Source organism: Euwallacea similis, chromosome 6, assembly GCF_039881205.1.
Source record: "Euwallacea similis isolate ESF13 chromosome 6, ESF131.1, whole genome shotgun sequence".
NCBI lineage: Eukaryota > Metazoa > Arthropoda > Insecta > Coleoptera > Curculionidae > Euwallacea > Euwallacea similis.
Window position 1 is genome coordinate 5,262,396 of NC_089614.1, and position 14,856 is coordinate 5,277,251.

General features: G+C 38.0%; 1 protein-coding gene across 3 annotated transcripts in view; it reads left to right on the forward strand.

Moving 5' to 3' along the window:
• Positions 1-12,453, forward strand: part of Delta (neurogenic locus protein delta) — a 47,687-nt gene extending 35,234 nt beyond the window's left edge. For all 3 annotated transcript variants that reach the window (XM_066391238.1, XM_066391239.1, XM_066391240.1), the window contains 5 exons: positions 1,481-1,768; positions 2,979-3,036; positions 6,957-7,202; positions 8,407-8,467; positions 9,260-12,453. In XM_066391238.1, coding sequence (XP_066247335.1) covers positions 1,481-1,768; positions 2,979-3,036; positions 6,957-7,202; positions 8,407-8,467; positions 9,260-10,865 — 2,259 coding nt within the window. In that variant the 3' untranslated portion in view covers positions 10,866-12,453. The remainder of the gene's footprint in view (positions 1-1,480; positions 1,769-2,978; positions 3,037-6,956; positions 7,203-8,406; positions 8,468-9,259) is intronic.
• The last annotated feature ends 2,403 nt before the right edge of the window (positions 12,454-14,856 follow it).

A 14,856-nucleotide genomic window follows, 5' to 3' on the forward strand; every position in this document is an offset into this window, starting at 1 on the left:
CTTCACCAATTTGAGTGACTTAACAAATTGATATTTCTATAATATTTTGTTTTTTAATAGAAGGATCATCATCCAACAATATTACTTACGTTCCTTCAGAAGCCTTCTTTCCCCTGTTTAACACAATCTTTCCAAAATTGTATCATTTCTCAACAAATTGACACTTAGTCTTTTTGTTACTTCTCCTATTCTCATATTATGAAATTTAGTTTGTAGGTACGTTAAGTACTTACTAATACCGACTCATTAATTGAATTATTAGGTGCCTACAGAAACACCTAAAAGATTTAATCTAAATCCAAGCAATAGATTTAGTACGCCTTCTGACATTCTTCACTTAATTGGTTTAATCTGACAAATCCTGATTCACACTTTCAAATGTTGAAAAATTTTTATTTGAAGCTACATTTGAAAAATTGAGGATGCAAGACAGGTTTAGCTTTCTTTTCTGCCAAATTTTTGAATAGAAATAGTATAAACAACTTTACAAATAACTGTCTGTTATTTCTACTCTATATGTCCGAGAATCTGCCCCCTTTTTGCAGCAAATAACGTAGCAATCAACAAACGCATTCATACAGATCTCTATATTACAACCACTTCAAAATAATTCCTTTAGAAACCGTCCACTGTATTTTATACCGTATTTCTTGTAAAATCCTCTACGTCCCCGAAAACCAAATGTCTGCAAAAGTACGTGCCTTGCAATAGAATTAGGTTTTAAGAGATGTCATTGTAAAAGTACATTATAAAGTATACTTGGAATTGTAGCCCCCGGTAAAGCTTTCGAACATCTGCCAGGCCCAGCGTTATGTTTACTATTATCTGGGTTATTCACAGAAAGCCGAAACAACCTACCTATTAAACCGGCACCGTAATTTATAGAATAGTAGCTGGTTGGTTGAATAATGACTTCAAAATCTTCATAATTGTTTATTTATAATTCATATCAAACGATTTTAGAGACCCGTTAATTTTTAATTGGCACTCGAGAAGCACAATTATAATTATTATTTTCATCTATATGTCACAAGAGCTAAAAGGCCATTACGGGGCATTTCAGGCAAATGAATAGTCATGGAGCGTAATTCTATTGGCATGTGACATGTTAGACAACTGATGCTTATTTTTGACCGCAAATGCCTGATGACCACTAAACGTCATCATTAGGACTGTTCTTTTTTGCTTTTGGAAAGTCATAATCTGTAATTAGGCATCTATAACAACCATCATGGGGGAGTGTTTCCAGTTAAACATTTAAAATTGTCAGCAAAATGCACTTTACTATCTAATTTGTTTGTATTAGACCCGCAGATTCATTTAAAGAAAAGGTGGTAATAGGGGCTCACAACCTAGTTCCCCATCTAGTGGCTGCTTTGGTACATTTGGATGTTTATAGCTTATTTCTAGGCAGTAATAGTATATTTACTTAGTTAAGGACCTACCATTACCCAAATAGTAAAAGTTTTTCTTTTTCCAGGCCCCTGCTTCAGGGGTGTTTGAATTGAGGTTGCTGTCTTTCGACAACCAAGCCGGAAAGGACGATCTGGGCAAATGTTGCTCGGGAAAGCCCTCGGGCCTGGAATGCGAAGGCGATTGCAGACCACGCTTTCGAATTTGTCTTAAAGAATACCAAGTTAGAATAGACGCCACTTCTCCATGTACCTTCGGAGATGTCATCACCAGCGAACTAGGCCCTGGACCCGCAGACGATCCTCAAAGTGGCTTTGCCAATGCCATTGCTTTTCATTTCCAATTTGCTTGGACGGTAGGTATTTTTACTATACGACAGAACGACAGAAACCATGTATAAAATTGTTGCATCGAGTATACGGCAGTTTCCGCCAAAAGATTTTAAAGCATCTTAGACCGTCTCGGCACTCGAAAGGCAGGTACCCTACCGTGGGAACCACACTTCCATTGTCGCTGCACAGCTTGGAAATTAATTAAAGAAGATTTATTGATCAAACTTATGTTGATTCGGTCAATTTTGAATGCCGCCGGGTTTTGTTTCCATATTAATTTTACGTTGTGAATTGTTATTTTTTGGAGAGAACGGTAAAACGAGCATAAAGCGGAACGTTCACATTCTGTACAATTTGTCTATGTTATGCTCGTCTTTAAGCGAGGTAACAGTATTCATTGGTCCGCTGCATTATAAACAATTTAATTAATATATTTTCGCTAAAACTATGAAGTTGGAAAGCGTAACTTGTATATGTGGGTCCGAAGAAGATATTTCCGCGTTTTCGAATACATTCCAAAACGTTACCACAATACCCTAACGCTTCAGCGAAGCTTTATTTCGCCACAAAATGTTGTACAAGATTTTTTACTAATAGGCGTGATTAATTTGTTGAAATCCTTTAAATTACTATCGTACTAATTAATGAAGTAAAAAACACCTCTGTGTGTAATCAACAACACCCACGTAAAGAAGCGGCAACACTAATTTTGTGCATATATACTTAAGCGCATTTCGTAACAAGTAACAAGAGCCCTGTATAGGCGTTAAAGTAAACTTTAAAGGTGTTCAATATTACTTGTAAACAATTCAAGTAAGTATACATTTTAGCAAAATAAACAGTCTAATGGGCATATTAGAGCAAATGGCACTTTGCCAAATAGTTCATTGGGTATTAGTTTTCCTTTGCTTAATGAGCCTGTATGATCCTTTTGAGATTTGTGTACGTTCAAATTGTGGAAAGAGCGATTTCATTTCGGACAATGTCGATTTATTATTTATACCCTACCATTGCGAACTTAGAGTTTCCTTCCCATGAGCATCTTTTATCTCATTTTTCCTTTAAACTTGAGCTTAGGATAATTATTGTTTTGTAATAACATATCATCTGCTCAATCATGGGAAATAAAACAGGTGATCGCAGCATCGCATGTACAAGTAGCATCCCGACTTCAAAGTGAAAGTTTCTTCTCCTCGTGATTGTTAAAATGTGTAATAAAATTTTATTTTGCAGGGCCCCTTTTCTCTGATCGTCGAAGCCTGGCATGGAAACCAGTCTGCTCATTCTGCAGGTGAGTCTGGTTTTTGTGTTTAAAACTAAACAAATGAAAGAGCTCTGAGCTGAGCTAGCTCCTCAGTATATTGAAAAATATTGCCGGAAGAAAAACCTTTAACTTATCAGGAAGAGGGCTGGCTGCACGTACAGCCAGAGCAGTTGACAGCTGTTATGCATGTGGCTGTATATCGTGCCACATATTTATTTAGTTTTACAACACATACATCGAAGAAAGTCTCATACGGTACTGCGATTGATAAAAACACTTCCATGAATTTGTATATTAAAAGTCCGCCTTGGCTTGGCAACTTTATAGGCTAGACCCCCTGGATTTTATACGCGGAATCCTTTAATGCGCCTGTATAAATTGGTCGTTAAACTTGGAAATTTTGATAAATTGTGTGAATTCACGGAAACAGAGAAATATCTTGCTTCCGTGATTTTTTTAGGAGTGAGACATATTTTTTGACGAAACACCACAGTAGATATAAACAACTTCATATCATATGATCAGTAAAAATACTATTTAAATAAGGGGGCACGCGCGATAAAATAAATATTACCAAGATTCTCATTACCCAATCACAAATATGTATTTTATACGTTGACAGTGGCATGAACTGCAGAATCGAGTACGAAATAGTTGGTGAAATTTAATGCGATATACTATGCCCTAGCTTGGGTTTACATAAGGGCCAGCCAGGTGCTACACAGAACAAAGTAACCGTTCTCTGGGCCCCTTTCTCCCTGACCCCGGTTTTTACTGTCGAACGACTATGCAGTTGACGGCACAATGATAAATAGATCCCAAACTCCCTTCTGACCGATTATAATGTCATAACCCTAACTTAGTGACGTTTTTCAGCCATTTGTTAGAAGCTAGTCATTTCTATAAGCATTTTTTTATCAGTGGCATCACAAGCTTCTCTTTATCCTATCAGCCTTATCGAAATTCCATTTGTTTATTTTAAGGATTTTGACAATTAAATGGGTTATTGTCTGTCTACCCATCTTTATCGTTTTTCCTGGGGGTTCCAGCACCTAACTGATGGGCAAGTCTTCTGATTAAAATCTTCGTTGGCCTTTGGGCTTTCTTAAGCCATTTCTCTTCTCGAACACATGTACTTCTTGAAAGTTCTCACATCCGCAAACGCCTCATATCCTGCAGTGGAAGTCGAAAAACATGTTTTACATCGATCCATCAAGTGTACTAGATGAAAAACATACAAGTACTTAAAACCAGCCTCTTGCGCACCTCAAGTGATAAATATCATAATTTTGAACGGAAGAGAAGTTTTTCGAAGACCGTATCGAACGGTGTGTCTTGTCTGGTAGAGACCTCTAAAATAAATAAGCGGGGCAAGACAGGTTTTCCTCCTTTAATTAACAGACCTTCGTTAATGCGAAGAAAGAAATAGTAAATAAATGCTCGCGATAGAGACGGAAAAATAAACGCTAAACGGGCGCAAGGAAACATAGCATAAAAGTACTCTCAGAGAACGTCACTCATACACAGGAATCTTACAGGGCGGCGCAGCAATATAATACATGTAGATGGAAGAACAATTAATTTCTGTTGCGTTATGATAAGTTAATTCTAGAATAGTCGTTATGTGGAAACTGTATTCATGACAAAATAATGAAATTATCTTGGGAAAAAAATTATTTTCGAAAATCATGTGGTTAGATATTTGTATGCAATGTAATAAACAAACGTTGAGAGAAAGCCTCAATTATAATGAAAGGCATTGTTGTTGTGATGAAATTAATTTCCACGTTTGTCAGTGATTAAAGAAACACATGAGCGTGTGCCTTCTAAAATGGTTCATCTACGTATTTCATACAATAATGATTTCTTGAATAATATCCGGTAGATGTATGAATTTCTCATATTTAATTACAATGCTCAATTATTAAAGTGCTTATAATATGTTTTTCCGGGGTCCGCGATATTTTTTATAAACCAACGCAACTTAACGTGAGAACCTACTTCATTAAGCTCACGGTAATGATCCCGATCTTTATGTAGAAATACACTTATTCGTTTATATATTAACATAACTGGTATAACTCTGATCTTTTTATTACCCATCAAAGCGTCATATTGCTTGCGGCGTTCATGCACTACGATTTAAATTTAAAATACATTCAGTCCAAAATATTAAGTTGGTTTAAAACTTCTATGTTCATATCTTCCGGAAGCACCAGTTTCTTTTGACAAACCGTTAAATACCAAGCCTTACTACTTAGGGCGTATTTCAATGTGTAATTTTTCCAATGGTTTATCTTTGATTACGTGCAAAGCTTATTTTTTTATAGCGTATTTTTCATTGAGTACATATTAAACAGCCTTATTAACTAATTTTACACTTGCGAGGGTGTTCTTAGTTGAATTAAACGCGACTAACAGGTTTAATTAACACCTTCAAAACCGCAATGGCAGATAAAATACCGACATTTTTACTCATAAACTTCTTTACATAACGCTCACTGAACAACTTGTTACCCTATATTCATTTTCTTGTCTTGAGAGAATAGTTCGGTGTGTGTGTGCCACCGGATGTCCTGTCTTTTTTATTTTCTCCCCAATTTGTGGAATACAATCTGGTACTTCCTTTTGAACAACCCTTCAGCAGTTTATTAATACCAGGTGATCAGGCCTCCAGTCAATAAAATACTGTTTTTAATCGTAGACCGTACCTTTTGTGGGACATTTGTGATCCTACTTTAAAATTATTCGAATTCGGTCAAATTTTTCCTTTGAATTTTCCCGTTTAGCATTATTTTGTATAATTTTACATATTAATTGATGAAGTAAAATTATATAGCCTCCTTCTGGGGTATTGACCCAGAACTAGTTTATATTGATAAAAGTAGCCCATTCTCTTATGACTATATCTTTCGATCTATTCCCTAAAAATTTATCGAGTCATAAAAGACTTCGTAATAAAAAATAACTAATCGGCAATAAAAAGCCTAATTAACGCATCCATTAAGAGAGGTTCGTATTAACCAGTTTCTTTAATGAAGGTCTAAATATTTTGGGCGATTTTAATCGGGCCTCGAATCTGACGAAGACCAAGTAAAAATCTTGGGAACGGGCAAAGGTGTTCTGCCTTTTGTACCGGATACAGCTGTTCTCCGGACAGGATGCTTTACTATATGGCGCAGGTGTATTTTGCTCTCCTTCTTGAACCACTTTTCAGTTCGTATATGTATGTATGTTTCATTCAGTACCATGGATATTGAAAATTACATGAACTCGATTGGCTAAATACGCAAATAAAACTGCTGGAATTAATCCAAGTTATTTAAATCATCAATTTACTTAATTTGTTAATTATTTCGTTATGATTTAAATCGTTTACATAATCAGTCTTACCATTGACTTCCCAACGTTGTACCTTGTCCTCTTTGTACTTATTTATCTGGACAATAGCAAAATGTTATGTTGTCCACTTCGCATAGATTTACTTATACTTATAAAATGAAACTCTAAAGTTCCCATTCCTATTAACAAAAGGTCAAAATATTTATTAAAAATTGCGTGAAACGAAATTTTCTCAAGTATGATTTAAATAAAAGTCAGACTTTTTGACTTACTCATGACCTTCGTTTCACAGCTTTTATGTGCAACATAACCCGTTCTTTAAAGCCTAAAAGATAACTGCTCACATTTTGACACAGTTATTCAGCGTCTTCAAATTATACGTTCACCGGTCTAGGACATGGGAACCATGGGAAATAAAAACAGAATTATCTCTTATTATAAGTTTTATTATGGTAATAAATACACGGCGGAATTTTGTTTGAGGATTGCCTCCAAATCATTTTACATAAATCTGTATCGAAGGATATATTAGGATCTCACAATGTTTTCTTTGTTTTTTGACAACTATTTTCGTCCATAGCGTAACAATGTTTTTGTCCTTTCAGTGCTGGTCAGCAGGCTCATGCGTCAGCGGTGGCTGGACGTAAGTGATGAATGGACAGAGGACACTCATAGTTCCAAATATTCTACTCTAAAGTTTGAATACCGAGTTACCTGTGATCCCAATTACTACGGGAAAGGATGCGAGAAAGTATGCCGACCACGTGACGATAATTTCGGACATTACAGCTGTTCACCCATAGGGGAACGCGTTTGCTTAGCAGGATGGACCGGGGATTATTGTACAAAAGGTAAGTTATTTTACACGCGCCTAAAATTTTAAGATAGTTTCATTCTAATAATTACAAATTCATTCTTCAGAATAATTTGGCGGTTTTTAAGGATTGTTAGTTTGTTTAGTACCAGAACATTTTGAGTAGATTTGCGTAAATTGCCACTATTTTTTCATGACCTATAAAAGAAGTTCGAAAAAATGTCTGGTCAAGGATGTCTTGACACGAATTTTATATACTCTATGCATGTCGAAGTTAAGTTCTGGACGCTAAGCCTTATTTGTTGTATGGAATAAGTTATGACATGCAGTTTACGTTTTCAATTTTTTCCATGGAACCGTTGACTAGCACTTTTTTCAACCTCCTTAAATCACATAATTTTACTTTTGTTCGATTTAATCGGTTTGGGCCCCCATCATAAAATCGCAGTTTTCTCAGAAATTGACGGTTTCTCGACAAATTCACAAAAATATAAAAAAGTGTAAAATTTAAGATGCTATAAGACTGGTAGACCTTCATTGAAAATTAGTAGATTAGCGGTAATAAAACAATAAAACTTTAAGAAGGCTTACCCCTAAGCCACCCCTTCTTAAACTGCCAATAACTTCAAGTTTAAAGAAGTCATCAATAGAAGTACTTTTTCAAAATTTAATTTCTCTGCACGCACCTGTTCTATGTCTATTGCGTTGCGAATCTCTGCATGTTAACTGTTTTAGCTGAGGTTTTAACCAGACTAAACCCATTGTTAGTAACTACCTTATTCAAAACCTGCCAACGAAGCTACCAATTCTAATTTTGAAGTATTTATACATTTTTTATAGAAAAAGGATTCTGATGTACATAAGGCGTCAGCGATCTCTATCTCTTGGCAATTTTCTCATAATTAAACTAGAGATCCAATTGATATGTATATTATAATGCAGTACTTAAATATAAAAGAGACACAAAAAATGTAAATTTTATATCGTAAGACAAAAAATTGACCGCGAGATCTAAGACGTGAGCTTCACTTGCTGCCGAGTATTCAGTCGTTCAGCCGGCGAATGTTCCCACGATCGCAGCATACCTGTCTGTCTACAGGGTGTTCCGCATAAAATAGCCCAGAGAATTAATAATGCTTGACATTTAATCATTCAACGCCTTTACAATGAATCGATATATTTCAACTTACACAATTTTTATTGGTCATTTCCATATCTTACGGGATGATTCTTTGTTTCAGCACAATGTTTACCAGGATGCGACGAACAACATGGACATTGCTCCAAACCCAACGAATGCAAGTGAGTATTTGGTTTTATCTTTAAGATTGTTATTGTAAAATGTGGAAAATGAAAGGACAGTGTTAATATGATATTTCCACCTACCTTATAAGTACGCGAGTTAACTCATGCAGTTAAAAAAGTGGCTTAACAAGTTCTGATCATTGTGGCATTCCTCCTGCAATATTACTTTCGCTACTGCATGGTATATATTTGCGAGACATTTAAATGTTTGTTAAAAGTATTGTTAAGAATGTATGATTTGTATGTGCTTATGCCTCCGTGCATAATTGAAAATATATCCTTTCATTCTGTGCGAATGCCAACAATCAATAATTAATCGTGGTGTAACGATTTACAAAGTAACTAAGTAATTGAAAAGTCCAAAAGGAATATGGAGTGGAGTATTTTCTCATAAGCTGGTACGACGTTGCCGACCGAAAATAGCCTGATCGGTGATTGAAAAGTTGTTAATTTGGTACATCCTAGGTGCAAGTTTACGCGGAAATCAGGCACCGGCTGGCGATAGCCGATCCGCATTAGCCATTCTAATCGTGCACTAAGAAGCGGCGGCTCATTGAGTTGCAGCTCGAGTCGCGGGGAGGGGGCACGCCCACGGAGCTGTTTCCCACGCTGCCCGTTGGCAAGTATGCGGGTCAAGGAAAGGTTACCTGCGGGTCGGCGGCCCGCCGAACAAAATCGCAAACCCGGGCCTGGCAACTGATGCCATCCGCTTTTCCGTCATTTTCTTTCTTAAAGCTATCTCGATCAGCTGTTTTGAACACTCGTTAATCTGACTTCCTTTTATTTCAGATGCCAGTCTGGATGGGAGGGCCAACTATGTGATAAATGCCAACGGTATCCGGGCTGCATGCAAGGTTCCTGCGTAAAGCCTTGGGATTGTTTGTGTAACGACGGCTGGGGTGGCCTTTTTTGCAACCAAGATCTCAACTTCTGCACCAACCACTTGCCGTGTCGTAACGGAGGAACTTGCTTCAACACCGGAGAAGGTAGCTACACCTGCAGTTGTCCTGCGGGGTTCAATGGAACTGACTGCGAGATAACAACGGACGATTGTCAAAAGACACCCTGCCTTCACGGCGGGACTTGCGTGAAATTAGATCACAGTGAAACCTCTGTTTGTCAATGCCCTTCCGGATATCGCGGGTCTTTATGTCAAACTACTATACCTCCTCCACCCTCTCCCGGTTGTTCGGGATCTCCATGTGCCAATGGAGGAAGTTGCCTCGACGTAGCGGGAAGGTTTCGTTGCAATTGCCGTCCAGGATTTACAGGCCCGACTTGTGAACGTCTGTTGGGTGTCTGCGAACCCAGTCCATGTCAAAATGGAGGAGTTTGTTCCGAGGCTGCGAGTGCCCCTTACGGTTTTCGTTGCGCGTGCCCTGCCGGTTTTTCGGGCGATCAGTGTCAAGTTGACGTAGACGATTGCGCCGGCGGCAATCCTTGCCTCAACGGGGGCACATGTATAGACAGAATTAACGAATTTAAATGCCAGTGCGTACCAGGATTTACAGGACGATTGTGTCATGAACGAGTGGACTATTGTCGAACCAAGCCTTGCGCTAACGGAGGTACCTGTCACCAACTTCTTAATGATTACGAGTGCCGGTGCCCCCCAGGTTTTGGAAGCAAAGACTGTAGCATGGAAGTAGACGAATGTCGTTCCGATCCTTGTAGGAACGGAGGTACGTGCATCGGTAGACCGCGAAGTTACGAATGCCTATGTCCCGTGGGATTTCATGGAAAAGACTGCACAGACTCAAGCGGTGGCGCCGCCTCGAGCGCCCGCATTTCTACTGACTCTGCCCTCTCGGCAGAACATGTTGTCGTGATAGCCACAATTTCTACGTTTGTTCCAGTGTTGGCATTAGTCGCTGTTGTTGTAATTGCGTGCTTAAAAAGGCGACGGAAAAGGGAAAAAGCGCGAGCCGACGAAGAAGCCAGGCTCCAGAACGAGCAGAATACCGCGAACAGCAGTTTTGCGAAACGAGGAGCTGCTATGGCGGCTGACGCTAGAATGATTAAGAATTCTTGGGGCAAGTGCACCAACAATGCCATAGAAGAAGCGACTAGTGCCACAGCCGTAGGTGATTTAGAGCCTTTCCCCAAACAGCAACAGCAAGTGATCGATGGGCGGCCAGTTTACGGACTTCAACGCAGTCGCTCGCAAAAACAGTTAAATACCGAGTCCTGCTCAGCAGCCGCCACAGCAGCTGTGGCGGCTGCTCGAGCCTCGGCGCTTCTGGTCGCAAAGCTCCATGAGCCAGAATATGAACCTATCAAGCGATTGTCTGTGATGTCGCAGAGCGACCCATTATCGAAGGATTCCCCTGTGTTCGTGGTCGAAGAACACTTTCGAGTACCCGTCCCCGGTGGGCTGTTCGCCACCGAGGTGTGATAGACGAAGGATTTTTTACCTCCGTCCCTCCTTTCCCCGACTGCTGTGTTCTGGTTTGAGTCCCCGCAATCCCGAAACCTATTTTCATTGGAAAAAATTGTTTCAAAATTACTCCGAGGTTCTAAAATATATTCGGTGGTACTCATTTTCCGGAAGAGAATAACGGGGCGTTGCGCGGGGGTGATTCACCCCTATGGTCCCCCAGCGGACGATCCAGTGCTCCTGTCCATAGTGTACATAATAAGTAGACTTTAGGGTAATGTAAATTAGTATTAAAGCTCTTGGATCGGCCGGAAACCAAAGATCGGGCCATGGCATGTGATCTTGCTCTTGCGCGACGTTCCTCTGGGTATAGTGTTCAAATTATACCCTTGTGATGCATTTAAGTGAGCTAACTCACCCGAGGGGTTAGTAAGCATACTAGTGAGTTACTTGTACTTATAGTTAAGCTAATTTAATGTATACTTAAACTTTAAAATTTAAAACGATTTTCGGGCTTTCGGTTTTTCCTCCAGTCGCATATACGAAGTATTTTATACAAGTTTTTACACCTTTATATTATGCATCTATATTCAGATTTTATACGCGTAAGGTTAACCTTTTATACGCTTACACAGGTGAATTAAGGTTTAAACTGGTCGTTATCCTTAGTCAGTCAGTGACACAATTTAGTCATTTTCGTAGATATTAGATATTTAAAATATTTTTCTTTATTATAACGTGTTGAAGCCTTACTTCATCTCTTGGATTAATCAGTACGAAGCATTTTCAATTTTGCGTTAGCAGAAAATTTTACCTAAAACCATTATAATAACTCTTGGGACCAACAGCTGCCAAATTGAAAATGTTGCTTACTGCATGAGTTATCACTATTTCTGTTTTTAAACTATATGCTATTTTAGTATGAAGCCTCGAAAATCTTTTTAAAAGTATAACTGTGGAAATTTTCTTTTTTTTGTGGCGGCCCTTCAATGTTGAGTGATGGGAGGGAAGTCACGATTTTTGTTGCTCCGCTCAGTCTTTCTTTCGCGTATTTATTCTTGGCCAGTGGACTTTTAAGTTAGGATTAAGCGGACCAGCCTTTTGTCTATTCTTAGTGACGATGTTGTCCTCTTAACGGTTTTTTGTACTTAATTAATACGAACAAAGAAACAATGTTCCTGTAATGTAGTCATTATATGTTTGACGTTGCCGAAAACTTTATACATGATTTTTTGCAACGCCAGAAAATATGGGGTTTCCAAAGCATAAAACTACTTCATCCAGCCGCTGGTTAAAGGCGCATTTAAGGTTCTTAGTTTCAGCGAAAAGCCGCCATTTTAACGCTCCTAATTAGGGGCTCGCTCATTTATGCTGTGCTGATGGGGTAGTTCTGTAAATTTAAGGGCCCTTTAGTTTTGTTGTATTTCATAAACCCATGGGCAAGTTAAAAGACTTAATATAGTAAAGACGTTTTGTAATATATTCTTGTGTATATTTATAGCATGTATCTATAAAAATTGTTCTGTTTCTAGAGAAGCGGCTGTATTTGTTCCTCATGTGAATAATGTTATTTAAAAAGTTATCTTAATAAATTTTTTGTTCTATATGCATTAGTTTAATTTATCGCTGCTAAACCATGAAATTATAACTTATTTTTACGGGCTAAACTTAGTCGATGAACGTTACGGCATAGTTACTTTGGCCACGCAATGCTACCACGCATTCTTACTCTCGAAAACTACAGGTAAACTTAAAATAAATGCGTTCAAAATTCATTGAGATAATAAGTGTCCCTTGCCAACGAATACAAAACTTCCTAGAAACCCCCATTAAAAAAAGCCAACTGCTAGGATTCCCCTGGCCTCCAGGTAACTTTAACGAAGAACAAACTATTATTGTGCCCTTTGAAAACATATGGTATGGGTCCAGGTGTCAAATAAACTCAAGGCCACGTTTCGAAACAAACCATTTTGGGTATATGGGGCAAAATTCGGTAACGTAATAGGTACTTCAATGATTAAGTAACACTAGATGGTGTTTGAATTCTCAGTTATTGTTCTGGTTTTAGTATTAATTGTGCTTGATTTCCACATCAGGGTGATTGAAATTTGATTTGTCTTTTTTTAGAGCGAAGTAGAAAATCGTAAGAATTTGTATTACAGGGTTTCAGAAGTGAAATTTCAGAATGTGTTGTTTTCTTCATTGGAATGCTTCCAATTTTCAAAATATTTATTTCAAATTAGATGGTGGCGCTCATAAAGCCACTCTGAAAATCTACAGGGCGATACTTTTTCAGATTTTGTTAGAAACCGAAAAATGCTTGCACAGTGCTACTCTGCGTTTATTTTTGAATTCTTTCCTGTAACTGCTTCAAGCTATCTGAAAAAAAACACCCAATTTTCCTAATTAATATCTCGAGACAGTCACAGATACAACAAAAATTGAAGAGACAAGATAAGTTTCTAAATTGAACAAATAAATCAGCAATCAGTAGCGTACCGTAAAAAATTTCCACATTAGTACTTACTGCTTGTTAACCTTCCAAAAGAAATATACAGTATACAGGGTGTTTTAGTATATTATAAAACTGATACCCCCTGTAGACATATATATATATAGGTATAGCCTACTATATATAGGTATTTAAAATGTTCTCAAGTCTTCCTAGCAGCTTCCTATCATATTTCTTAAAAGAACACCGGGAGAGGCCAATGTAATGCATCCTAGATCCGAAGAGCTCATAAACTTATCTGCAAGATGAAGAACATTTAGGCTTCTGGTTAAGATTGGCGCATCCTACAAGAGGTTCGGAGATAAAAATATATATCAAACGAAAACGCTACAAGGATTTATATTTTATCAGTCATTAGGGCTATTTAAGTGGCCTTCTTTGTACCGCACTTAAGCACAGCAAGAATGTGACGTAAGATTGCCAGCAATAATGACCGGTAGTGTGTGTTCATCCTCGCAATGAAATTAGCACTATGCTGCAAATGTAATCGGTATTAGAAATGAAAGTTGATATTCTCGTAACCGTTTTATGGGTGCATCACTTGTACCTCCAATCGACACCTACATAGCCGTTAGATACGCGGAAATTCCAAAAATGTCCATCCTTGCGTAAGTCATCTTCACACAAATCCGTAAGAAAGTGAAAGGGTTTACAACGGGCATTTTTCCTATGTGTTTGCATTGTTAATCATCCCACATTTCAGTGGGACTGGCTGTATTCAGTATAAGGCAATTTTTGCATAATTTATAACGTTTTATCATTAATATCCATCTAAGGTGAACCTACTATCGCACTAAGAAAATTGATTTCTTGTAAGTTTGTAGTTTCTGGATACGGGTCAAACTTATTGGCTATAACTAATAAGACGTTATATTTGGCAAAACTGCATAAACCAGCATCGCTTCATTCAGGTCAGCTGAACCTATAAGTACACGCCAACAAGAAACACTACTTTCACGTTAGGAGGCATCTTCGACATGGAATTTGGAATGCAGTATTATGGTACTATAGCAATGGTACCGTACTGGCTGTGACGACTATCTCTCGCAGTATTTTGCCATCAGGCAGAGAAACTGCAGAATGTCAGTTCGTTGATAAAATGCAATTAAAATATGTTAATTAGAGCTTTATATTTGGTTTAATTTATCTGAATTGGAAACCTCCCATAATGAACGTGTGATGAATGTAATTATTATGGACAAGTACAATTACCTAGGGATTATGACATAAGTACACTATTAATTGTTCGAAGCTGGGTGTAGGTATATTTCATATATAATTAGTTGAAGTGCATTGTATTTGCGTGCAGACTGATAAATAATCAATTCATTATGATTTCAACTTGCACAAAGCTAATGCATTTTAGATCCCAAACTCTCCTTAAATGGAGAGCGGGGGAGTATAATTTCTCCTTTCACTTTCAATTGATTTTTAATCACCACCAACTTAAATAGTACACAGGGTGTTACAAATCCAAGGAAGCATCGCTACATATCT